The sequence below is a fragment of the Colobus angolensis genome, unplaced genomic scaffold, assembly GCF_000951035.1.
Source record: "Colobus angolensis palliatus isolate OR3802 unplaced genomic scaffold, Cang.pa_1.0 Scaffold20, whole genome shotgun sequence".
Lineage (NCBI taxonomy): Eukaryota > Metazoa > Chordata > Mammalia > Primates > Cercopithecidae > Colobus > Colobus angolensis.
In genome coordinates, this window is record NW_012115155.1 from 1,079,848 (window position 1) to 1,105,049 (window position 25,202).

Here is a 25,202-nt window from a genome sequence, read left to right on the forward strand (position 1 = left end):
GCATAATGGGTTCTGAGACTCATTCATGTGGCGTATTTCATTTTACTGCAGACTAGTGTTCCACTGCATAGATAGGACACAATTCATTTGCCTGTTGATGGTCATTTGTGTTGTTGATTTTCTCTAATTTTTAAATGATTAACACTTCTTGAGCTTCATTAAGTACCAGGAGCTTAGGTAAGCCTGGGCACTCACAACTGGCAGGAAAAATGAAGTCAATAGATAGAACTTTTAAAAATGTTTCTCTCTTATACATTCCCTTCAGTCCAAGCTCTCCATCCCTTCTGCTGGTGGACATAGGCAGATGACTGAGCAGATGCGTGGAAGGGACTCCAGAGCGGTCCCCAAGGCTCGGTTCGCCTGTCTGCTGTGGATTGGTTGGTTGGTTGGTTGGTTTCGGACACATGGGTTTGTGCCGGTAATTTTTATATCCTGCGTTAATTTGGTTGCCCCAGTTTTAAGCTGGAATTGGGTTGCTCAAGGATTCTTCTTGATGATCTCCCAGGCAGCTCACTGACTGAACTAATTTGGAACCCACTAGCTGATAGGAAATCAGGCTCCATGGAGACCATCAAGAGTGGCCACACTTGCCTGGGACCCCAGCCCCACCACTCCTGTGTAATTAAGCATTGGGAGCCACTTGACCATCACTTCAGAGAATATCAGAACTTGATGTAACTACACTGGGCATTGAGCCCTCTCCAAATGCACATTTAAATACTCCAGTCCAATTATATGCATGCCGCTAGACAAATAAAGCTAGACCCTGCATTTATTGGACAACTTGGTCTCCAAATGCCACTTCACCTGGGAAGAAGCAGCTGGATCTGTGTTCCTGGAGATAAAAGTGTCTGAGTAAGACTTCAGAAGAGACTGTACCATATTTCCTAAATTGTGTGTTTTGTATTTATAGAAGATTTAAAGGATTTGTAAGGGATTCATTGACAATACAGTTTTGTATGACATGCTCTCTTGACATAAAATGCTATTCTATATATAGCCCTTTTGTTTACAAATGTACTTACTCATTTGTTATTTTATTTGATCCATACATCCACTCTATGGACAAACAGGGCAACTCTGGGTATCCCATTTTGTAATGGAGATGCTGAAACACAGAGCTAACGAGAGGGCCAGGACTAGGGTAAGCAAATGAGGAGAGTCATTGTAAGTGCAAAGTGGGATTCTGTCTTTCTTTAAGATGTTGCTATTTTGTTCATCACAGAATTTTTGCATTAACTTTGATTTTTTAAATATATTGCACTAAAATATTATTTATATTGATTATTGAATCTTTTGTACTCAAAGGTAGTGAATTACTTGCTTCGTCCTAATCTCTGAGTCTCAGGCCCTGCAAGGTGAATGGATTAGCTTGAATCATATAAAGTATCCATTTATTACATATGAAAAACAGATGACATCAGTCATTTCATATCATTCAACCTAATGGATCCTCCTAGGATGGAGTCAGGAGGCCACACTGCACGTGAGTGCCTCAATTATACTGCTCAATGGTCCTAAGCCTGGTGCACATTAGAGCTCCTTCTGAAATGTTTATTAAAACCAGAGCCTCAGGCTTGCGATGGGAAACTGGCATGTGTGTTATCAAAAAGTTCCTCTACTGCAAACCTCTGGATTGGAACCCCTGGATTAAACCAGAATGAAATCTGTCTGTAGTCTGAGGCAGAGAGTCTGGATTCAAATTCTGGTGTAGCTCTTTATAACCACACAATTTGAGGCAAGTTGCAAGTTATGAGTGTTGAGCAAGGTACGTAAATTTGTCTAGCACAGTGTCTGGCATAACAGTAAATCCTGGATAAGAATTAATGCTTGTACAACCATTACTTTGTGTGGAAGTTCAGAGAAGTAAGTCAATGAAGGTCACACAGCAAGTCAATGAAAGAGTTGAGTTTGGGACCCAAGTCTCTCTGGCCCCATAGCCAGAGGTGAAGTGACTACACTTGACAACCACTAAGTGCCTCCTCTAAGAACAGGGATCCTCAATAATTAGCCCATGACATTTTCTAATAAGTCCCCTCCCCACACCCATGAGAATCAAAGCTGAGCTGACTAGGCAGAGGCAGAGGCAGAGCAGGGAGCTCTGCCAGGCTAAGTGAGCAGGTTCCTTTGCCTGGGGGATTGCCCTCCAATGAGCAAATCCCCTGTTATCTGGTCCTATCTACCCCTCAGACTCTGGCTGGAGCCATCACTTCCTCATTTCCAACTCTCGTCTTTAAATTTGTCTGTCCTGGCTTCTGCTGCTTGTCCTCTGGCGGAACCAGTGACTTCCTGAATGTTGAAATTGTGGGCACCTCGGGGGACCTCTGCTTTTCAGGGCACTGCTGGGAACTCACTTTCCTGAGTTTCATCCCTTTTCACTTTCTGACATACCACAGGCCAAAGAAAGTGACTTAGCCTGGCTCAGCTTCCCTTCCTGCCACCCGTCTTCCTCACCTCTTACATTTCAAATAGGCCAAAAGTCTATGGCTCCCCTGTTCCGGGCCGTCGCACCTCTGAGAGGCTGTGCCTTCCCTCCTTCCTCCCTGGAGGGCCTTTTCCTCATCTTGATCTGGATCAATCCCCCATTATCCCTTTAAGCCCAGCTCTGGTATCCCTTGATTCAGATGATAAAGCTTTCTGTCATATTTCTGCCCTGTCTCCCCTGCCTCCAAGCACTTCTGTCTTCTCAGGAACATCAACCTTTGCCGCACTTCACAGCAGCTTTCTGGAATCTGGTTGTAGCCGCGTCCGTCTTGCATGCTAGACTGTGAATATCTTTAATGAAAAAAAGGCCATTTCTTCATCTCCTTGGCACCCAGCAGGCTCGCAATGTCTCCAGTGATAATAATAACAACATGACCATAGTGTTTATCACCTAATACTTCCATCCTAGCCACCTTACGTGATTTAAGGCTCACAAAATTCATATCTTCCTTACTTTCACAAGCAGAATAGTGAGATGCTCAAAGCTCAAGAGACTTGCCCACTGCCAGACAGCTCCTACGTGGAAGATGCGGAATTTGAAGCTCATAGTGTCTGTGTCTTAACCAGTAGAGATGCCTGCCAGGAGGGACAGAGGGAAGAGGTTACTTTCCTTAAGGAGTCCAGATCTCACTGGGGCCTGGACAAGGACACCTGTAACACATGTACACATGTGCACACATGTGTGCACACACACACAGAGAACATGGGAAAACTACAAGAAGAAATACTAAGTGCTAAAATATGTGGTTCAGAGCAGTGCTTCTCAAACGGTAATGTGTATATAAATCACCTGGGGATCTAGTTAAACTGTAGATTTGGATTTGATCTGATGGGGTGGGACCAGAGACTCATTATTAGAACAAGCGAACTTGCATTTCTAACAAGTTCTCAGGTAATCCTGATACTGCTGGTCCATAGACCACATTCTGAGCAGCAAGGATGAACTCTAAAGATTGAGGCAGGTCAGAGAAGGGAGATTTCACTGTGGGCTGGAGAGGCCCTGGGACAGTGAGCTGAGTCTGGGCCCACGGCAGGGCTTGGTTGGCTGTCTCTGGGGCCATCCAGCTTCTGGGTCTCAGGGACCTAGGAGCGAGGGGATGCTTTCAGAGGCCCGTAACTTGTGCCCCAAAGCCTCCTCCATCCCCCTGAACAAGCAGCAGCACTGTGTAGGAGATTCACATGTGAATAGCCCATGTTTAGAGAAATGTCCAATCCTGATCATGTCAGGAAACATTCTGCAAATTCCGAAATCAGAGCCAAAGGGAAGTGCTGCGAGGTTTACAACCAGCTGTAGTGGTTCGATGGGAAGGATCTTTCTCCGAGTGGTTCCTCTTGAGGGGAGCATTTCTGCTGGCTCCAGGACTTTGGCCATCTATAAAGCTTGGCAATGAGAAATAAGAAAATTCTCAAGGAGGACGAGCTCTTGAGTGAGACCCAACAAGCAGTTTTTCACCAAATTGCAATGGAGCCTTTCGAAATCAGTGGTAAAGTACTATTCCTCAATAATGGAATTGATCAGAAATGTAGTCTTTCTGCTAGCGAGATACGAAAATAGACAAGTCAATAGAAAGTCTGGGTTTGGCCTGTTGCTGCATTTTGCACGTAACCATCACTAATATGTGTCTGGGGTGCTTCAATTTGGAATTTCTGGAATGCTAATAATAGATGCTGTAGCTTTAGCATATAATCAGGTTTTTCTTAGCTTCACTATTGTTTTAATCATATTTAAATATTTTCCCTTGCAAAAATGCCAATGCTTATTAAATGTCTCCTTTTTTTATGAGTGTCTTATTCTGACACACAGGTTGGGTGATACAATGAAAACGCAAAACAGGGGCACTGAAAGGGGACCGCAAAACTGAAGTCAAGCATAACAGTTTTCAAAACACAGCTTCTTTAACATCGTTTAAGGGGATTTCTGTTATAACAGATATGCTGGTCACGAAACATTCTGAATTTCATGTTGACTGAAATATGTTCATAGTTTCATAATTAGTTTGTCTTAGGTTAAACTCAGGTCTGTAATATTCAGTCAACTCTGTCGTGTTTATTTTCTCACTCAGTGTTCAACAGGTGATGCATTTTTAAAATCTTCTAGAATTTGTAGCATTCAAAGTCATGGGTGGGCTTGCATTCCACACATGATCTCTGATTTCCTAGTTCTAGAACATTCTCTTGGGATCATCTTCCAAGTTGATCAATCATTTCCACTCCCAGGCTTTGCTGGAAGATGTCTATGCAGGAAAATTGGTGGCTCTGTCTCCTGGCCAAAGTATCCTTCTCATCCCACACCTGTCTGTCCAGGTTCCTGCCTGGAATTTTTATGGGTACAAAGATGAAACATCTGGGGCTCTGCCTCTAGGAATTTACAGTGTAATAACAGAGAAAGGCATGAGTGCTAATGACTATAATAATCATTGGCTATTTAGAACTTCTCAGAATGTAACATTCTGGATATGTAGAATGTAACATGACTGTTGAAGAGACTGAAGATGTTCAAGCATACTCAGCACCTATTTCCAGCAAGGCATTGCGCTCAGTGCCAAGGAAACAGGCTTGAATAAACATAGCCTCTGGCCTCTGGCTTCTGGCAGGAGGGGACAGGGGACAGGGTGAGCTGCCCATGAACTGACAATTTCCATGTTGTGACTGAGACTTCCACAGGACATGATGGATGGATCTAACCAAGTGTAGGGCCCTGGAGGGCAGAGCTGACACCTCTTCCAAAGTTTAAAGGATAAAGGGGGTTCGTTAGAGAAAGAAATGAGTGCCTGGGGCAGGGGTGGGCGCCACATGTTTGTATTGTATTCACAAGAAATATTTGGAGAAATATAAATAATTCCATACTGTTTGGCCATAATTGGGAGGGAAAGACCAGTGGGGACTGAGGCCGGAACCAAAAACATTGACTTCATCTTGAAGTCAGTGGGGAAGCGGGAAGGGGGCGATGTGGGGCTGAAAGACACTAATGTGTATGTGAGGTTGCTCTTTGTCCTTCATGGGAATGGCTGGAGAGAAGCTGAGGACAGAGAGGAACTTGGCAGCAAGAGGTGATGAGGGGCAGTGGATGGAAGGCAGGAAAAGAGAGGAATGCTCTGGAGAAACCCTGGAAATCAGATCAATTGGCAGGACAGGGCTGGGGAGGAAGACACAAGAGCTAAAGGTAAACCTCAGATTTCTGACCCCGGTTGTGTGTGTCACCAACTAAAAATGTAACCAAACCAGTGCAGGAAGATTCCTTGAGCCCAGAAATTTCAGACCAGCCTGGGCAACATAGCGAGACCCTATCTCCACCAATAAATAAATAAATAATTTAATAGTGTCTTACCAAAACACCAAAACTACTCTAATTTGGATGAAACATTTTCTTAAATGCATTCACAACATCTTGCCTTCTAATACAAAGATTGTGGAACATGTGAAACTTCCTAGAAGAGTGCCATTATGCCGGTAATCACTGTGAGGCTCTGTAACACAGTGACCCCTCAGGGCCGGCTCTAGGCACCTTATTTATTTTTAGTTTGCTGAAGATTTATTTATTTAGGCCATATATAGTTTTATTTTCTTTTGAAAATACACTGTCTTAAACTTCCCTCATTTGGTTCATGAAAAACAGCACTGAAAAACATTTCTAATGTCCTTTTCCCCATTTATTTTTCTCTATTGTTTGTATTGAAATATAAAATGCTGCTTTTCCCTGATGACAAAGTATTAAACTAGTTTATTATTATTATCCAAGGATACCGGACTAGGAAAGTTTTAACCACATGCTGAAGAAAATTTTAGAAGTGAGTTTGGGAAACTTTTGGAATATAACTTTCATTTTTTCTAAAATTAATCTAAAAAAATGATGATGAGTGTAAATTTCACAGTTTACCCTCTAGAAGCACAGTGCACCTTGCCTCCCTCTTTCCTGACATCACCTCCAGCCTCCCTCATTAGAACAAGCCTCCTTCATTCTGCACTAGAATTAAGGTACGCTTTCTTTTCTTTCTTTTTTATTCTAGCTTTTTAGAATTGTGATTAACAATACAAACTGCATATATTTATGATGTACACATGATGATTTGATATACGTATCCACTGACAAATGACCACCACAAAGACTGCTTTAGTTTCCTGAAGGGACTTGACATAGGGTGGGCTTCTGTGGCCCTCAGGGTCCCACACTATCCCAGGTCTCTCCTCAGAGCCATAGAAACTGCTCTTTTGCCCCATCATCCACCTCAACAACGGAACATTTGGGCTTGAATGAGAGGATTTACCTGTTGACAATATCTTTCTGGGATGTGTCTCTTTCTACCTTTTCAAAAATTAGCAACCTGTGTCTCGCTTTAGGCTTCCTGTCACACTTCTGGTACATCTGGTTTCTCAAGGAAGACTACTGTTACCGCACCAACAAGCACTTGTTAGGCTGTGCAATGTGATCTGTCGAGACCTCTTTTTTTTTTTTCTTTTTTGAGATGGAGTCTCCTCTGTCACCCAGGCTGGAGTGCAGTGGAGCAATCTCGGCTCACTGCAACCTCCATCTCCCGGGTTCAAGTGATTATCACGCCTCAGTCTCCCTAGCAGCTGGGATTACAGGTGCCGGCCACCATGCCCAGCTACCTTTTATATTTTTAGTAGAAATGGGCTTTCACCATGTTGGCCAAGCTGGTGTCCAACTCCTGACCTCAAGAGCTCTGCCCCCCTCGGCCTTCCAATGTGCTGGAATTACAGGCATGAGCCACACAGCTGGCCCTGTCAGGACCTCCTACCCCAACTTCTCAACTACTTCAGGCTTCCCACCAACTTCAGTCTGAAGAACATTCTTCCTGAGAGAAAAGATTGAAAGAAAATACAAGAAGAAAAGTTAAGGTTTTTAATGTTGTTTTAATTAACACTAACCATTGTCTCTCCATAGTGAGCCTAACCATCCTTTCTTCCCACCCTTAAGATACTCTAGAGCGACCTTTAACACACGCAAACCCTCAAGTCCATTCAGGCTTAGTCTTGCTGACACGACTGCTATTATTTCAGGTCGTTGTTCTGACTTTGCTCTTTATCATACCAATATTTCTCAACATCATTTAAAATCTGGCTTTAATGTAGAGTTCTGTCTTCACTTTTTATTGTGAAATACTTATAGATTCAGGGAAAGTTGCAAAAAAAATGTACAGAGAAGCTTTTCTGACACTTGACTCATTCTCCCCCAGTGGTAACATCTTACATTGCATTAATACAAAATTACACAGGAAATTGATATTGGTGCAATCCATAGAGCTTATTCATTAATTTTACATGCACTCATCCGTGGGTATGTATATAGTTCTACCAATTCCATGCTAAATAACCCCACATACCCCTCACTCCCCCATCAGCAATCATCAACCCCTGGCAACCACTAATCAGCTTCCCATCTCTATAATTTTGCCATTTTGGGAATGTTACATAAAGAAGTTACACAGTATGTGACTTCTTTAAGATTGATTTTTTTCATATAGTGAAACCCATCCAAGTTGTATCCATCCGTAGTTGGCTCTTCTTATTGAGCAGCATTCCTTGATAAGAATGTATCAGAGACTGTTTAACATTCACCCACTGAAGGACATTTGGGTTGTTTTCAGTTTGGGGGCCATTACAAATAAAGTTGCCACGACCATTTCTGTAAATGCTTTTGTGTGACTTTAAGTTCTCATTTCTCCACGGTAAATGTTCAAAAGCGTAATTGCAGGATTCTAAGTGTATGTTCGGTTTTATAAGAAGCGGTCAATATATTTTCCAAGGTGACTATACCATTTTACATTCCAGCAGCAACGTACAACTGATCCTGTTTTCTGCAACCTTGCCAGCCTTTGACATTATCACTATTTTAAAATGTAACCATTCTCATAGGTGTATAGTGATATTTCATTGTAGACTTAATTTACATTTTCCTAATGGCTATGTTGATTATCTTCTCATGTGCTTAATTACCATGTGTATAACCTCTTCGGTGAAATGTCTCTTTGTGTCTTTTGCCCATGTTTTAATTGGATCTTTTATTTTTTACTGTTTGGTTTTAAGAGTTCTTTGTATATGCTGTATAGAAGTCCTTTGCTAGATAGGTGGTTTACAAATATTTTCTCCCAGTCTGTAACTTGTATTGCTGTGTTCATATCAGCGTCTTTCACAGAGCAAAAGTTTTTAATTTTGATAAAGTCCAACCTAACAATTTTTCCATCTATGTGTCATGCTTTCAGTGTCAAGTCTAAGAGCTCTTTAGCCCTTATTGCTGAAGATTTTCTTCTCTATCTTATCCTAAAATTTTTTTAGTTTTATGTTTTACAGTCAAGTTCATGCTCTATTTTATTTTTATTTTATTTTTATATGTTAGATAGAGATAGGCTCTCACTATGTTGCCCAGGTTGGAGTGTGCAGTGGCTATTCACAGGTGTGGTCACAGTGCATTGCAGCCTCAAACTCATGAGCTCATGTGATCTTCCCACTTCAGCCTCCCAAGTAGCTGGGACTACAGGCTCATACCACCATGCCCAGATCATGCTCATGATCCATTTTGAATTGATTTTTGTATAACATATAAGGTTTAGGCCAAGGTTTTCATTTGTTTCATTTTGTTGACCATGGATATATCATCATTCCGTGCACCATTTATTGAAAGGCTATCCTTTCCCTGTTGAATTGCTTTTACACCTTTGTCAAAAACAACTTGGGTAAATTTGTGTGCATCTCATTATGCATTCTTTATTCTGTTCCAGTGGTCTATGTGACTGTCCCTCTGCCAATACCACAGTGCTTTGATTACTATAGTTATATTGTAAGCCTTAATATCAGGTAGTTATTCCTCAAATTTTAGTCTTCTTTTCAAAACTGCTTTAGCTATTCTAGGGTTTTTGCCTTTCCATATAAATTTAAGTGTCAGCTTGTCTACGGTTACAAAAAGATCTTGCTGAAATTTTGATAGGCATTGTGTTACATCTATAGACAAATGTAGAGAAAACTGATATCTTTATTATATGCAGACTTCCAATTCATGTACGTCTCTCCATTTACTTAGGTCTTTGGTTCTTTTAATTAAATTTCTAAAAATTTCAGCATACAGATCCTGTACATGTTTTGTTAGATTTATATCTAAATATTTCATTTCTTAGAAATACCAAAGTTGTTGGAAATAGATAATTGGTGCCACAAAGAAAAATCAGCACAGAGACAAAAGATCTCTCAGCAAGGCCATCTTTACTTTCTGTAGAAAGGGTGCACAATCACAGATGGAACAATGTCAGGAGCACACCTGAACAAAAGAAAAGCAGACATATTTATCCCTTAGGCATTTGGTTCGTCCTTACTGTGTGTGCTGCATCCATTGGCTGGAGCAGGACCTCACAATCTTAAACTGATACCCAATTTGCTAATAGCCTAAAACTTTCCTAAATAGGTAAGTACAGGGAAGAACAAAGAATTTGGTAACAAAAGGTTTAAGGAAGCAATAACATTTCCAAATAAGGAAGGGGCATAGGCTGTGAGCTGGAACGTGCCTGTAAGCATGTTCAACAGTTACATAGGATAGGGCTTCACAAAGAGTTATTAACACAAAGCAAGGAGGCTTGAAGAAAGTTAGTCCTCAAAAGAAACCATCATTTCCAACACTCACAATTTATTCTTCAATAAGAAGGAAAACTTTGAAGAGGAAATTTTTACTTTCTATAATCCCTCCTCTTTTACTTTTTACTTTTCCTCTTCAAACTTGCTTAACATGTCTTGGTTTAATTGTTTTGATTAACTCCTGGATATATAGTACAACATAATACCTAAGAAGAAAGAGTATACTTATTATAGTTGTTAAAGAGGTAAGAATTGAAGCTACTTTGTTGTGGTTTTCCTTTCCTGGTTGACAAAATATCAGAGTAAAAGGCATAGGCAATAGAACTAGAGCATAAGTGTTGCTCCAATTATTTGGCAGAGTGTCCAGTAACGGTCCTCCACAATCCCACCATGCATCTGCTCAGGGCAGATGTATGAATAAGGGCACACTGATGGGTCAGCTCTTGGAAGTGCCTGACTTCACTGCATCCTGTTATGTCTCCCAGGAATGCCAGATTTTCCCCCTTGTCATTGGAGATATGAGGTAAAATTGGTTTTGGAAGTTGGAGGCTGGATGACCCTCAAGGGCTGACTGCCAGGGTGTTGAACTTCAGGAAATAGCAGAAAAAGAGCTTGGCACAATTCTTTATTCCAGGAGGTGGAATCTTGAAAAAGAGCTACCATGCACTCCATGCCCGCTTGATTTGAGGACCATACTAGTGGAAAGACAACAACGTGGGCCTCTGGGCTACCATGCACACAAGCGTAACAGTCACTTTTGTTTAAAGTGCGAACGGTATATTTAATCTATTTTAACCAGGCATTTACACCTTTATACCCTGTTTCAATGGCTATGGTTTGCCGTAGGTCTCCTGTTTGTACTACTGAGAACTTGCTTTTGTCATTTGGCATGAGGCGAGTCATAGTTTGATTTTGTAGGTTTGGGAAAGGGGCAGCTGTAGGAGGTGCCTATAGGATCCTTTCCAGTGACCTCTGTTCCTAAACCACAGAAGCGCCCTACAGTGGGGTTAGAGTTGCTGGTGGTAGGAATAGTAATGGGTATAAGCACTGGGTAAGGAAAGGAAAGGAAAAGATAGATAGACTAAGCTTTCCTTAGCTTTAATTTGGTAGGGCTTGATCCAGGAACAATGGCCTGTGATTCTGAGGATAATGGCGCCTGCTTGACTCAGGTGTGATGTGTCTCCATCCCTTTCTGCTATATGAACAGCAGTCTCGGTGGTTAGCAGCACAAGGTACGGTCCTTCCCACGCTGGCCCAAGTTTCCCTTCTTTCCACTCTTTGAGGAGAATGTGATCCCCAGGCTGGTGCTGGTGTACTGGAAACTCCAAGGGTGGCACCTGTGCTAAAAGACCTTTTGTTTTAAGGGAAGAGAAGGTGAAGGATAAACCAAGTATATAATTTCTAAGAAACTAATCTTTTGTTTAAAATGTGGGGACATCAACAGTGGACTTTTTAGTCCTTGGTGCCTTCTTGCTGAGAAATTTTCTTTAGCGCCTATTTTTATTAGTTTTTAGACCAAAGAAAGCCCAACACCATTTTATATTTGACAATACTTCCTATATGATTTTATACCATATAAGTTAAATTTTACCTTTATATTAGTGTGTTATTAATGTTAAACTTAATTTTAATAAAACTTTGTAGACATATTTATCTAATTTTAATGTCTGACCATAAGGTAAGATTTTTATAGACTGTTTTTAACCTTTTATAATTTTTTTGTTAAAGAACAGGTTAGTGCTTTAAGGAAAACCTGTTGTGCTTTTACTTTAATGTCCAGTTCACAGAAAAACTGGATGACACCCCTTTAACTTTAGCCAATATGTTCACACACATAATTTCCTTTACAAGTAACTTTTCAAAACTTGCTTGAACCTTCAAAACAAAATTTTTTTACCCTTTTAATGTAGGTGAAAATTCACATTCTTATGCCTCTTTATAATCCTTTTACCAAAAGTATGTTTTGCTTTCCTTACACACCTTGCAGGTAACTGTTTCTTCAATAGTTTCACATTCAGAAGGCCTAATTACTTTTAAATTATACAACATTTCTTGCACAAATTCCCTTTTACAACTTTTTTTTCGCGACTTTCACAGACAATTCTTCGATATACCTCAACTTTCTGAGTTGTTGCAAACATCCCTTTCTTTAAACAACCAGTTAATTTATTTTAGGACAAGAATTTACCATATAACATTCCTTTTTACATAAATTATCCCCCCCTTTTTTTTTTCTTCAAAGGTGATAACCATTCTTTTCCAAAGTGAAATTACTTCATGTCTGTGGACTAGACTGTTTAAGACCACAAGATTAGAAGTTAGGATAGTCTGTGTTACACTGTTAACGTTTAGCAAACTTTACTTTTGTTGAAAACCTTGTAGGTTTTAGGTTTCAATTATCCTTTGCTATTAATAAAACCTAATTTAGTCCAAATTTAACTGAGAATTTGTATAGATGACTCCTTCCTGAATCTGTAAGTATTTTAAGGCCTGGCTGAGTGCAAACAGCTCACATTTTCGAGCAGACCAATTATTAGGCAATTTTCTTTTTTCTTTAATTTTTATTTTTTATTATACTTTAAGTTCTAGGGTACATGTGCATAGCGTGCAGGTTTTTTACTTGTGCCATGTTGGTGTGCTGCACCCATCAACTCGTCCCTCTGCTTCTACAACAGTTTCCTTTTCACTTACTGAGTACCCATTGTGTCTTTTTCCCTCAGTCACCCGGGAGGAACCATCTATCTTTCTGTCACCCAGGAGGAACCATCAGTCATCCTGTCCTGAAGGGAGTTCCTCCTAGGTCTGGTGGCACCTTTGCTTGGTAATTAAGATTTAGATCCCCTGTTAGGAAAGCTACTGGGTCAAGGGAATTTTCAGTGGCTAATGTCAAATCATTTTTTCTAACAGAATAGCCTCATACCCTAAGGTTCTTGAGTCAATGAGCTACCTTTTAGCTTTTGGGGGTTTTTTCGTTTTGTTTGTTTGTTTGTTTGTTTGTTTGTTTTGACCTAGGGTAGTTCTGACCTGATGACGTGTGCTCACAATGTTAAGTTTCCTCTGAAAGTTATTTTTCTACTTTGTTCTGGTAACAAAGCAGTTGCTGCTACAGATTGAATGCGTTTGGGCCATCTGCGGGTTACTGGGTTAAGGATTTTTGATTAGAAAAGCTACGGGTTATCAGTGGCCTCAGTGCTTTCGGGCTACGCCTTTGTTCCCACTGACAACAAGGTGGTATTGGAGTGTTATAGGGTCTTGGAGAAGACCTTCAGTTATCGATTATAGGTTTTAAACTTACCCTGTCTTTTAAATGAATAGGGTATACTGTTTTCTCTTTACTGCTTCTATCTCTCTCTCTTTCTCTCTCTCTCTTTGACTCTCTCTCTTCCTCTCTTTTACTCCCTCTTTATCTCTGTCGCTTTCTCTCTTTCTCTCTCTCTCTCTGATTCTCTGTCTCTCTCTTTCTCTCTCTCTTTGACTCCCTCTTTGTATCCCTGTCTCTCTCTCTTTCTCTCCCTTACTTCCTCTCCCAGTTTCTCTTTCTTCTCTGCTGGTCTTTCCCTGCCTCTGCCAGCCACTTATGCTGCTGTTCTCCCTTGTCCTTCCCCTTCCCCTGGGAAGCAACCAGCAGGAGTGGAGCTTAGCCTCTTTCTTACCCCTGAAAAGAAGGGAAAGGGGAGTTCTGAATATTTTTCTTGCTACCAGAGGTTTGTTTGAGGTTCAACCACCTGAAATTTGAGGAAGGTTCAACCCCTCAAACCAGGGATGTCTTGCCTTGCCTGCCCTGGGAGGTTGACCTGGTTTCTCCCTTTCCCCCTCTGAAGGTCCTTTGCACACTTCTCACTTGTGTTGTCCTCTCTGGCCACTCCCCCAAGGGAGAATTAGGCCTCTCTTAGTGTTGGCATGCCAGTATAAATCCCATGGCAGGATCCGCCCTAAGCCATATGAGGTAGCTAGGGAACCGCAGAGAGGACCCACTCACTCCATCCAGCAGTAGGACTTGTCACTATCCACACAAACCACACTGCAAGCAGAGTTGTCTGTGATCATTCACGCACATGCACATTTAGCCTTCCAGAATTTCATCACCAAGGAAGTACTTTACCAGCTCCTGTGGATTTCCTTCCTTGGTCTGTGCACAAAGTCGTTGCCGCAGTATGTGAGGATCCTTTAAGCTAGGTTGCTGGCCAGTTTCTTTCTGCATTGCCGAGAGCTCGGGTTATTCCTCGCACCAGGTAAGTCTTGGTCCCTTACGCCTGAGGCCACGGCAAGAGGTGGTGTGGTGCCTCCTCATGAAAGAGGACTAGAAAAGCCCCTGGAGGATTGCCACAAAAATTGTTAGAAATATCAAAATTGTTAGAAATAGAAAACTGGTGCCACAAAGAAAAGTCAGCACAGAAACAAAAGATCTCTCAGCAAGGCCATCTTTACTTTCTGCAGAAAGGGTGCTCAGTTGCAGATGGAACAACGGCGGGAGCACACTTGAACAAAAGAAAAGCAGACATATTTATCCCTTACACATTTGGGTCATCCTTACTGTGCGTCCTGCATCCATTGGCTGGAGCAGGACCTCACAATCTTAAACTGATACCCGATTTGCTAATAGCCTAAAACTTTCCTAAATAGGTAAGTACAGGGAAGAACAAAGAATTTGGTAACAAAAGGTTTAAGGAAGCAATAACATTCCCAAATAAGGAAGGGGCATAGGCTGTGAGCTGGAACGTGCCTGTGAGCACATTTAACAGTTACATAGGCTAGGGCTTAACAAAAAGTTATTAAACACAAAGCAAGGAGGCTTGAAGAAACTTAGTCCTCAAAAGAAATCATCATTTCCAACACTCACAATTTATTCTTCAACAAGAAGGAAAACTTTGAAGAGGAAACTTTTTACTTTCTCCATTTGATGTGATTGTCAGTTCTATTATGCTTTTAATTTGGTTTCCATTTATTGTTAGTATATAGAAATGTGGTTGATTTTTATGTGTTGATCTTGTATCTTCCAACTTTGTGAATTTATTTATTCATTCTAAAAGTTTTCTGGAGGCAGGGGGATCATGGTGGATGAGAGGTGAGACTAGATTTCCGCTCCAGACAGAGCAGCATGCAGAGGCTTGGTTTGTGAACTTTAGCTCCATATCAACTGCAAGAATAAATCAGCAATCCTGAGAGGATCCACAGACGCTCTGAAGGAAGTGGCCTGCTCCTGAAGGACCCAGTAGACACTCCAAATACTGTGAGTGCCCCAGCCATGTAAGTGGGAAAGGGAGACCCTCGTCTCCTGAACACACATCCCCACTGGAGAAGCTGCAGATCTGTTTGCAGGAGAACTTTCCAACTTTACCTGGAGCTGATCAAGTTAAAGAGCTGAGCCAAGTGAAATATAGGGGTGGGGGAAGCAGCAGAAAGGCCCTGGGAGCTTGCTGGGTCCCCAAACAGCCCATGACTGGCTGGCACCACAGGGATCCATCCCTGGCCAGAGGAGCAGGGGATAAAACTACACAGGGAGAAGGGATTCTCTAGCTGAACTTGGGTGTAACAATTTGAACAGGGTGAGAAGCCTCCTGACCAGAACTCAGCAGAGGGCACAAATCCAGCTTGCAGACTTCACAGGCAGGGGAAGAATTAAAGTCCTTTTCTTCGGCAGCTGGGAGGCAGACAAAGCTTCAGGCAAGTTTTCAAGGTTGTCTCACCCTCCCCCTGGAAACACACTTGGGGTTGTTGCTGGGGGCACAGTGGGAGTGAGACTGGCCCTTTGGTGTGTGTGGGAGCTGGGTGAGGCCTGTAACTGCCAGCTTTCCCCCACTTCCCTGACAACCTGCATGACTCAGCAGAGGCAGCCATAATCCTTCTAGGTACACCACTCCAGTGACCTGGGAATCTCACCCTTATACCCCACAGTAGCTGCAGCAAGACCCGCCGAAGGAGACTCTGAGATCATACACTCCTAGCCCCACCCCTGGACCTGATGATCTTTCCCTACCTGCCCTGGAAGCAGAAGACAAAGGACATGTGATACTGGGAGTTCTAGGGCCGCACCCACCACCAGTCCCCCTCCACACTACTACAGCTGATGCTTTCTCAGCTGTAATTGCCACCTCCTGGCAGGAGGCCAACCAGCACAAAAATAGAGTATTAAACCACCAAAGCTAAGGATGTTCACAGAGTCCACTGCACCCTCTGCTGTCTCCACTGGAGCAGGTGCTGGTATCCACAGCTAAGAGACCCTTAGGCAGTTCACATCAGAGGACTTTGTGCAGACAAACCCCAGTACCAGTCTGGAGTTGGGTAGAGTCACTGGGTGGCTAGACCCAGAAGAGAGACAAAAATCACTGCACTTTGACTCACAGGAAGCCACATCCACAGGAAAATGGGGAGCTTTCTACATCAAGGGAACACCCTGTGGAACAAAAAAATCTGAACAGCAATCTTCAGACCTAGGCTTCCCTCTGACAGAACCTACCCAAATGAGAAGGAACCAGAAAACCAACCCTGCTAATATGACAAAACAAGGCTCATCCAGACCCCCCAACCCACCGCCAAAAAAAAAAAAAAAAAAACACTAGTTCACCAGCAATGGTTCCAAGCCAAGAAGAAATCCCTGATTTACCTGAAAAAAAATTCTGGAGGTTAGTTATTAAGCTAATCAGGGAGGGACCAGAGAAGAAGTCCAATGCAAGGAAATCCAAAAAATTGTATGAGAAGCGAAGGGAGAAATATTCAAGAAAATAGATAGCTTAAATAAAAAAACAGTTAAAAATTCAGGAAACTTTGGACACACTTTTAGAAACGTGAAATGCTCTGGAATGTCTCAGCAATAGAATTGAACAAGTAGAAGAAAGAAATTCAGAGTTCAAAGACAAGGTCTTTGAATTAACCCAATCCAACAAAGACAAAGAAAAAAGAATAAGAAAATATGAACAAAGCCTCCAAGAAGTCTGGGATTATGGTAAACAACCAAACCTAAGAATAATCGATGTTCCTGAGGAAAAAGACAATTCTAAAAGCTTGGAAAACATACTTGGGGCTGTAATCAAGGAACACTTCCCTGGCCTTGCTATAGACTTACACATGGAAATACAAGAAGCACAAAGAACACCTGGGAAATTCATTGCAAAAAGATCTTCCTCTAGACACATTGTCATCAGTTTATCTAAAGTTAAGATGAAGGAAAGAGTCTTAAGAGCTATGAGACAGAAGCACCAGTTAACCTATAAAGGAAAACCTATCAGATTAACAGCAGATTTCTCAGCAGAAACCCTACAAGCTAGAAAGGATTGGGGCCGTATCTTCTGCCTTCTCAAAAAAAATAATTACCAGCCAAGAATTTTGTATCCAGCAAAACTAAGCATCCTGTGTGAAGGAAAGACACGGTCATTTTCAGGCAAGCTAATGCCAAGACAATTCGCCATTGCCAAGCCACCACTACAAGAACTGCTAAAAGGAGCCTTAAATCTTGAAACAAATCCCAGAAACACATCAAAACAGAACTTCTTTAAAGCGTAAATCACACAGAATCTGTAATACAAAAATATAAGTTAAAAAGCAAAAACAAAAAAACAAAACAAAGTACAGACAACAAAGAACATGATGAATACAAGGGTACCTCACATTTCAGTACTAACATTAAATATAAATGGCCTAAATGCTCCACTTAAAAGATACAGAACTGCAGAATGGATAGGAACTCACCAACTATCTGCTGCCTTCAGGAGACTCACCTAACACATAAGGACTCACATAAACTTAAAATAGAGGGGTGTAAAAAGGCATGTCATGCAAATGGGCACCAAAAGTGAGCAGGGGTAGTTATTCTTATATCAGACAAAACAATCTTTAAAGCAACAGAGGTTAAAAGAGACAAAAGGGACATACATAATGGTAAAAATCCTTGTCCAACAGGAAGATATCACAATCCCAAACATTTATGCACCTCACACTGGAGCTCCCAAATTTATAAAACAATTACTAATAGACCTAAGAAATGAGATAGACAGCAACACAGTAATAGTTAGTGAGGTACTTCAATACTCCACTGACAGCACAAGAGAAGTCATCAAGACAGAAAGTCAACAAAGAAACGGTGGATTTGAACTATACCTTGGAACAAATGGACTTAGCAGATATATACAGAACATTTAATCCAACAACCAAAGAATACACATTCTATTCAACAGTGCGTGGAACTTTCTCCAAGACAGACCATATGATAGGCCATAAAATAAGCCCCAATAAATTTAAGAAGATTGAAATTATATCAAGCATTCTCTCAGACTACAGTGTAATAAAACTGGAATTCAACTCCAAAAGGAACCCTCAAACCATGCAAATACATGGAAATTAAATAACCTGCTGCTGAATGAGGATTGGGTCAAAAACAAAATCAAGATGGAAATTAAAAAATTCTTTGAACTGAATGACAATAACAACACAACCTATCAAAACCTCTGGGATACAGCGAAGATGTTGCTAAGAGGAAAGTTCATACTCCTAAACACCCACATCAAAAAGTCTGAAAGAGCACAGCCAACCTAAGGTCCCAACTCAAGGAACTAGAGAAACAAGAACAAACCAAATGCAAACCCAGCAGAAGAAAGGAAATAACCAAGATCAGAGCAGAACTAAATAAAATTGAAACAAAAAATACAAAAGATAAATGAAACAAAAATCTGGTTCTTTAAAAAGATAAACAAAATTGATAGACCATTAACAAGATAAACCAAGAAAAGAAGAGAGAAAAACCAAATAACTTCACTAAGAAACAAAACAGGATATATTACAACTAACACCCCTGAAATATAAAAGATCATTCAAGGCTACTATGAACACCTTTACTCACATAAACTAGAAAACCTAGAAGAGATGGATAAATTCCTGGAAAAATGCAACCTTCCTAGCTTAAAATTACCCTACCTCCCCAAGAAAAACAACAACAACAACAACAACAAAAACAGTCCAGAACCAGACCGATTCACAGCAGAATTCTATCAGACATTAAGAGAAGAATTGATACCAATCCCATTTGACACTATTCCACAACATAGAGAAAGAAGGAACCCTCCCTAATTCATTCTATGAAGCCTTCATTACCCTAATACCAAAACCAGGAAAGGACACAACCAAAAAAGAAAACTACAGACCAATATCCTTGGTGAACATAGATGTTAAAATCCTTAACAAAATACTAGTTATGGTGAATATCAAAAAGATAATCCACCATGGATCAAGTGGGTTTCATACCAGGAATGCAGGGATGGTTTAACATTCCTGGGTCAATAAATGTGATACACTACATAAACAGAATTAAAAACAAAATCACATGATCATTTCAATAGATGCAGAAAAGCATTCAACAAAATCCAGCATCCCTTTATAATTAAAACCCTCAATAAAATCAGCATACAAGGGACATACCTTAATGTAATAAAGGCCATCTATGACAAACACACAGACAACATAATAATGAATGGGGAAAAATTGAAAGCATTCCCTCTGAGAATGGGAACAAGGCAAGGATGCTCACTCTTACCACTCCCCTTCAACATAGTACTGGAAGTCCTAGCCAGAGCAATCAGACAAGGGAAAAAAGATAAAGGGCATCCAAATTGGTAAAGAGGAAATCAAACTGTCCCTTTTTGCTGATGATATGACTGTTGAAACCCTAAGGGCTTGAAAACCCTAAGGGCTCCTCCAGAAAGCTCCTAGAACTGATAAAAGAACTCAGCAAAGTTTCTGGATACAAGATTGATGTACACAAATCAATAGCTTTTCCTTACACCAACAGTGACCAATCAGAGAATCAAATCAAGAATTCAATCACGTTTGCAATAGCTGCAAAAAAAAAATACAATACTTAGGAATGTACCTAACAAAAGAGTCAAAAGACCTCTTCAAGGAAAATTATAAAACACTGCTGAAAGAAATCATAGATGACTCAAACAAATGGAAACACATCCCATGCTCATGGATGGGTAGAAACAATATTGTGAAAATAACCATACTGCCAAAAGCAATTTATAAATTCAATGCAATCCCCATCAAAATACCACCATCATTCTTCACAGAGTTAGAAAAAACAATTCTGAAATTCATATGGAACCAAAAAAGAGCATGCATAGCCAAAATAAGACCAAGCAAAAAGAACAAATCTGGAGGCATCACACTATCTGATTTCAAACTATACTATAAGGCCATAGTCACCAAAACAGCATGGTACTGGTATAAAAAATAGGCACATAGACCAGTGGAACAGAACAGAGAATCCAGAAATAAACCCAAATACTTAAAGCAAACAAAAATATAAAGTGGGGAAAGGACACTTTTTTCAACAAATGGTGCTGGGATAATTGGCTAGCCACATGTAGGACAATGAAACTTGATCCTCATCTCTCACCTTATGCAAAAATCAACTCAAGATGGATTAAGGACTTAAACCAAAGACCTGAAACTGTAAACATTATAGAAGATAACATTGGGAAAACCCTTCTAGACAGTGGCTTAAGCAAAGATTTCATCACCAAGAACCCAAAAGTAAATGCAATAAAAACAAAGATAAATAGCTGGAACCTAATTAAACTAAAGGGCTTTTGCACGGCAAAAGGAACAGTCATCAGAGTAAACAGACAACCCACAGAGTGGAAGCAAATCTTCACAGTCTATACATCTGACAAAGAACTAATGTCCAGAATCTACAACAAACTCAAACAAATCAGTAAGAAAAAAAAAAAAATTCCATCAAAAAGTGGACTAAGGATGTGAAAAAACAATTCTCAAAAGAAGTTGTAAAATGGGCAAGTAACATACGAAAAAATGCTCAATATCACTAATGATCAGGGAAATGCAAACCAAAACCGCAGTGTGATACTACCTTACTCCTGCAAGAATGGCCGTAATCAACAAATAAAAAAACCGTAGACGTTGGCATGGATGTGGTGATCAGGGAACACTTCTACACTGCTAATAGGAATGTAAACTAGGACAGCTGCTATGGAAAACAGTGTGGAGATTCCTTAAAGAAGTAAAAGTAGAAATACCATTCGATCCAGCAATCCTACTACTGGGTCTCTACCCAGAGGAAAAGAAGTCACTATTTGAAAAAGATACTTGCACTTGCATGTTTATAGCAGCACAATTCACAATTGCAAAATCATGGAACCCCAACAAGTGGATAAAGAAACTGTGGTGTATATATGATGGAATACTACTCAACCATAAAAAGGAATGAATTAGCAGCATTTTCAGTGACCTGGATGAGATTAAAGACTATTATTCTAAGTGAAGTAACTCAGGAATGGAAAACCAAACATCATATGTTATCACTGATATGAGGGAGCTAAGCCATGAAGGCATAAGAATGATACAATGGACTTTGGGGACTTGGAGGGAAGAGTGGGAAGGGGGTGAAGGAAAAAAGACTACAAACATGGTGCAATGTATACTGCGTGGGTGATGGGTGCACCAAGATCTCACAAATCACCACTAAAGAACTTCCTCGCATAACCAAATACCACCTATACCCCAATAACTTACAGAAAAATAAAATAAAATAATAAATAAATGAAAATAAAATTTTTTTGTAGATTTTGTGGAGTTGTCTGTGTAGATAGTCATGTACTCTACAAATAAGAACATTTTAATTTCTTTCTTTCCAATCTGTAGGACTTTTGTTTCTTTTTCTTGCCTTATTTATTGCACTGGCTAGAACTTTCCAGTACTATGTTGACTAAGAAGGCAAGAACAGATATCCTTGCCTTGTTTCAAATCTTAAGGGAAAAGTGCCCTCTCTTTCACCATTAAGTATGATGTTAGCTTTAGATATTCTGTAGACGCAATTTTTTAAGTTGAGGAAGTTCTCCTCTATTTCTAGTTTGCTGAGAATTTTTATTGTGAGTTTATTATTTTATATGAGTCATATTTATGAATTATATTGATGATAGTTTTACTATGAATTGGATTTTGGCAAGTGTTTTTTCTGCATCAATTTTATGATTTTTCTTCTTTAGCTTGCTGATCTGTTGGATTATATTGATTAATTTTAAAATATTGAACCATCTTTGCATATCTGGAATAAATCCCACTTTGTTGTGGCGTATAATTTTTAAAACCTATTGCTTGATATTATTTACTAATTTTTTTATGAAAGTTTTAAAAAAATTTTTGTTTCTATTTTAAGTTCCAGGTTACATGTGCAGAATGTGCAGGTTTGTTACATAGGTAAACATATGCCATGGTGGTTTGCTGCACCCATCAACCCATCACCTAGGTATTAAGTTCAGAATGCATGAGCTATTATTCCTAATACTCTCCTCATACCCCCACTCCCTGATTGGCCCCAGTGTGTGATGTTCCCCTCCTTGTGTCCATGTGTTCTCATTGTTCAGCTCCCACTTATAAGTGAGAATGTGCAGTGTTTGGTTTTCTGTTCCTGCGTTAGTTTTCTGAGGATAATGGCTTCCAGCTCCACCCATGTCCCTGCAAAGGACATGATCTCATTCCTTTTTGTGGCTGCATAGTATTCCATGGAGTATATGTACCACATTTTCTTTATCCAGATGGATATCACTGATGGACATTTGGGTTGATTCTATGTCTTTGTCATTGTGAAGAGTGTTGCAATGAATATACATGTGCCATGTTTCTTTATAATAGAATGGTTTGTAATGGGATTGCTGGGTCAAATGGTATTTCTGGTTCTAGATCTTTGAGGAAGCACCACATTGTCTTCCACAATGGTTGAACTAATTTACATTCCCACCAACAGTGTAAAAGTGTTCCTATTTCTCTGGAACCTCACCAGCATCTGTCATTTCTTGACTTTTTAATAATCCCCATTCTGATTGACATGAGATGGTATCTCATTGTGGTTTTGATTTTCATTTCTCTAATGATCAGTGATGTTGAGCTTTCTTTTCATATGTATGTTGGCTACATGAATGTCTTCTTTTGAGAAGTGTCTGTTCATGTCCCTTATTCACTTTTTTAATGAGGTTGTTTGTTTTTTTTTCATGTAAATTTGTTCAAGCTCCTTGTAGATTCTGAATATTAGACCTTTGTCAGATGGATAGATTGCAAAAATTTTCTCCCACTTCGTAGGTTGCCTGTTCACTCTGATGATATTTTCTTTTGCTGTGCAAAAGCTCTTTAGTTTAATTAGATCCCATTTGTCAATTTTTGCTTTTGTTGCAGTTGCTTTTGGCAATTTCACCATGAAATCTTTGCCCATGCCTATGTCCTGAATGATATTGCCTAGATTTTCTTCTAGAGTTTTTATAGTTTTGGGTTTTACAGTTGAGTCTTTAATCCATCTTGGGTTAATTTTTGTATAAGGTGTAAGGAAGGGGTCCAGTTTCAGTTTTCTGCATATGGCCAGCCAGTTTTCCCAGCACCATTTATTGAATAGGAGATCCTTTCCCCATTGCTTGTTTTTGTCAGGTTTGTTGAAGATCAGACGGTTGTAGATGTGCGGTCTTATTTCTGAGTTCTCTATTCTGTTCCATTAGTCTATGTGTCTATTTTTGTAACAGTACTATGCTGTTTTGGTTACTATAGATTTGTAGAATAGTTTGAAGTATGATAGTGTGATGCCTCCAGCTCTGTTCTTTTTGCTTAGGATTTTCTTGGATATACAAGCTCTTTTTTGTTTCCATGTAATTTTAAGACAGTTTCTTCTAATTCTGTGAAGAATGTCAGTGGTAGTTTAATGGGAAATGCATTGAATCTAAAAATTACTTTGGGCAGTATGGTCATTTTCATGATATTGATTCTTCCTATTTATGAGGACGAAATGCTTTTCCATTTGTTCATGTCCTCTGTGATTTCCTTGAGCAGCAGTTTGTAGCTCTCCTTGAAGAGGTCCTTCACATCCTTTGTTGGCTGTATTCCTAGGTATCTTATTCTCTTTGTAGCAATTGTGAATGGAAGTTCATTCATGATTTTGTTCTCTGCTTGCCTTTTACTGAAGATTTTTGTGTCAAAGTTCATGAGAGAGTTTTGTTTGTTTCTTTCCTTCTTTTCTTTTTTTTTTTTGGACTACCTTTGATTTTCGTATTAGGATCATTCTGACCTCATAAAATGAGTTATAAAGTGTTTCTTCCTTTTCTATAAGAGGTTGTGTAAAATTGATGCTAATTCTTCTTTAAATGTTTATTAGGATATGCTAGTAAAACTATCTGGGCCTGAATATTTCTTTTCTGGGAGTTTTTAAATTAAAATTTAGATTTATTTAATGATTATAGATATTCAGATTATCTATTTCACCTTGGCTGAGCTTTGGTAGTTTGTGGCTTTTCAGGGACTGGCCTATTTCCTTTAAATTGTGAGCATAAAGTTAGTGATAGTATTTTTTTATTTTCTTTTTAATGGCTGCAGGATCTGTAGTATAGCACCTGTTTCATTTCTGATATGGGCTATCTGTGTCTTCTTTCATTTTTATTTTTGTCAGTCTTACTAGAGATCTGTCAATTTTATTGATTTTGTTCAAAGAGCTAGTTTTGTTTTATTGATTTTTCTCTATCTTTCTATTTTAAATTTTATTTATTTATATTCTTATCTTTATTATTTCCTTTTTCTGGTGATCAGGAATTATTTTGTTCTTTTCTAATTTCTTGAGGAAAAAACTTAGTGTGTTGATTGGAGGCCCTTTTTATTTTTAGTGTAAACAGTTTGTGGTATAAATTTTCTTTTCAGAGCTGCTTTTGTTTTATCCCATAAATTTTAATATATTGTACTTTCATTTCCTTTCATTTCTAGTTTTTTTAAATTATTATACATTAAGTTCTAGGGTACGTGTGCACAACATGCAGGTTTGTTACATATGTATACATGTGCCATGTTGGTGTGCTGCACCCATTAACTCGTCATTTACGTTAGGTATATCTCCTAATGCTATCCCTTCCCCCTACCCCCGCCCCATGACAGACTCCAGTGTGTGATGTTCCCCACCGGTGTCCAAGTGTTCTCATTGTTCAGTTCCCACCTATGAGTGAGAACATGCGGTGTTTGGTTTTCTGTCCTTGTGACAGTTTGTTCAGAATGATGGTTTCCAGCTGCATCCATGTCCCTACAAAGGACATGAACTCATCCTTTTCTATGGCTGCATAGTTTTCATGGTATGTATGTGCCACATTTTCTTAATCCAGTCCATC

At 39.8% G+C, this 25,202-nt stretch overlaps 1 protein-coding gene across 1 annotated transcript in view; it reads left to right on the forward strand.

The window, feature by feature from the left end:
* Nucleotides 1–3,736: 3,736 nt before the first annotated feature.
* Nucleotides 3,737–25,202, forward strand: part of MARCO (macrophage receptor with collagenous structure) — a 60,766-nt gene continuing 39,300 nt past the window's right edge. Inside the window, exon 1 of the mRNA XM_011941608.1 lies at nucleotides 3,737–3,968. Within this exon, the coding sequence (XP_011796998.1) occupies nucleotides 3,872–3,968 (97 nt within the window). The 5' untranslated portion in view covers nucleotides 3,737–3,871. The remainder of the gene's footprint in view (nucleotides 3,969–25,202) is intronic.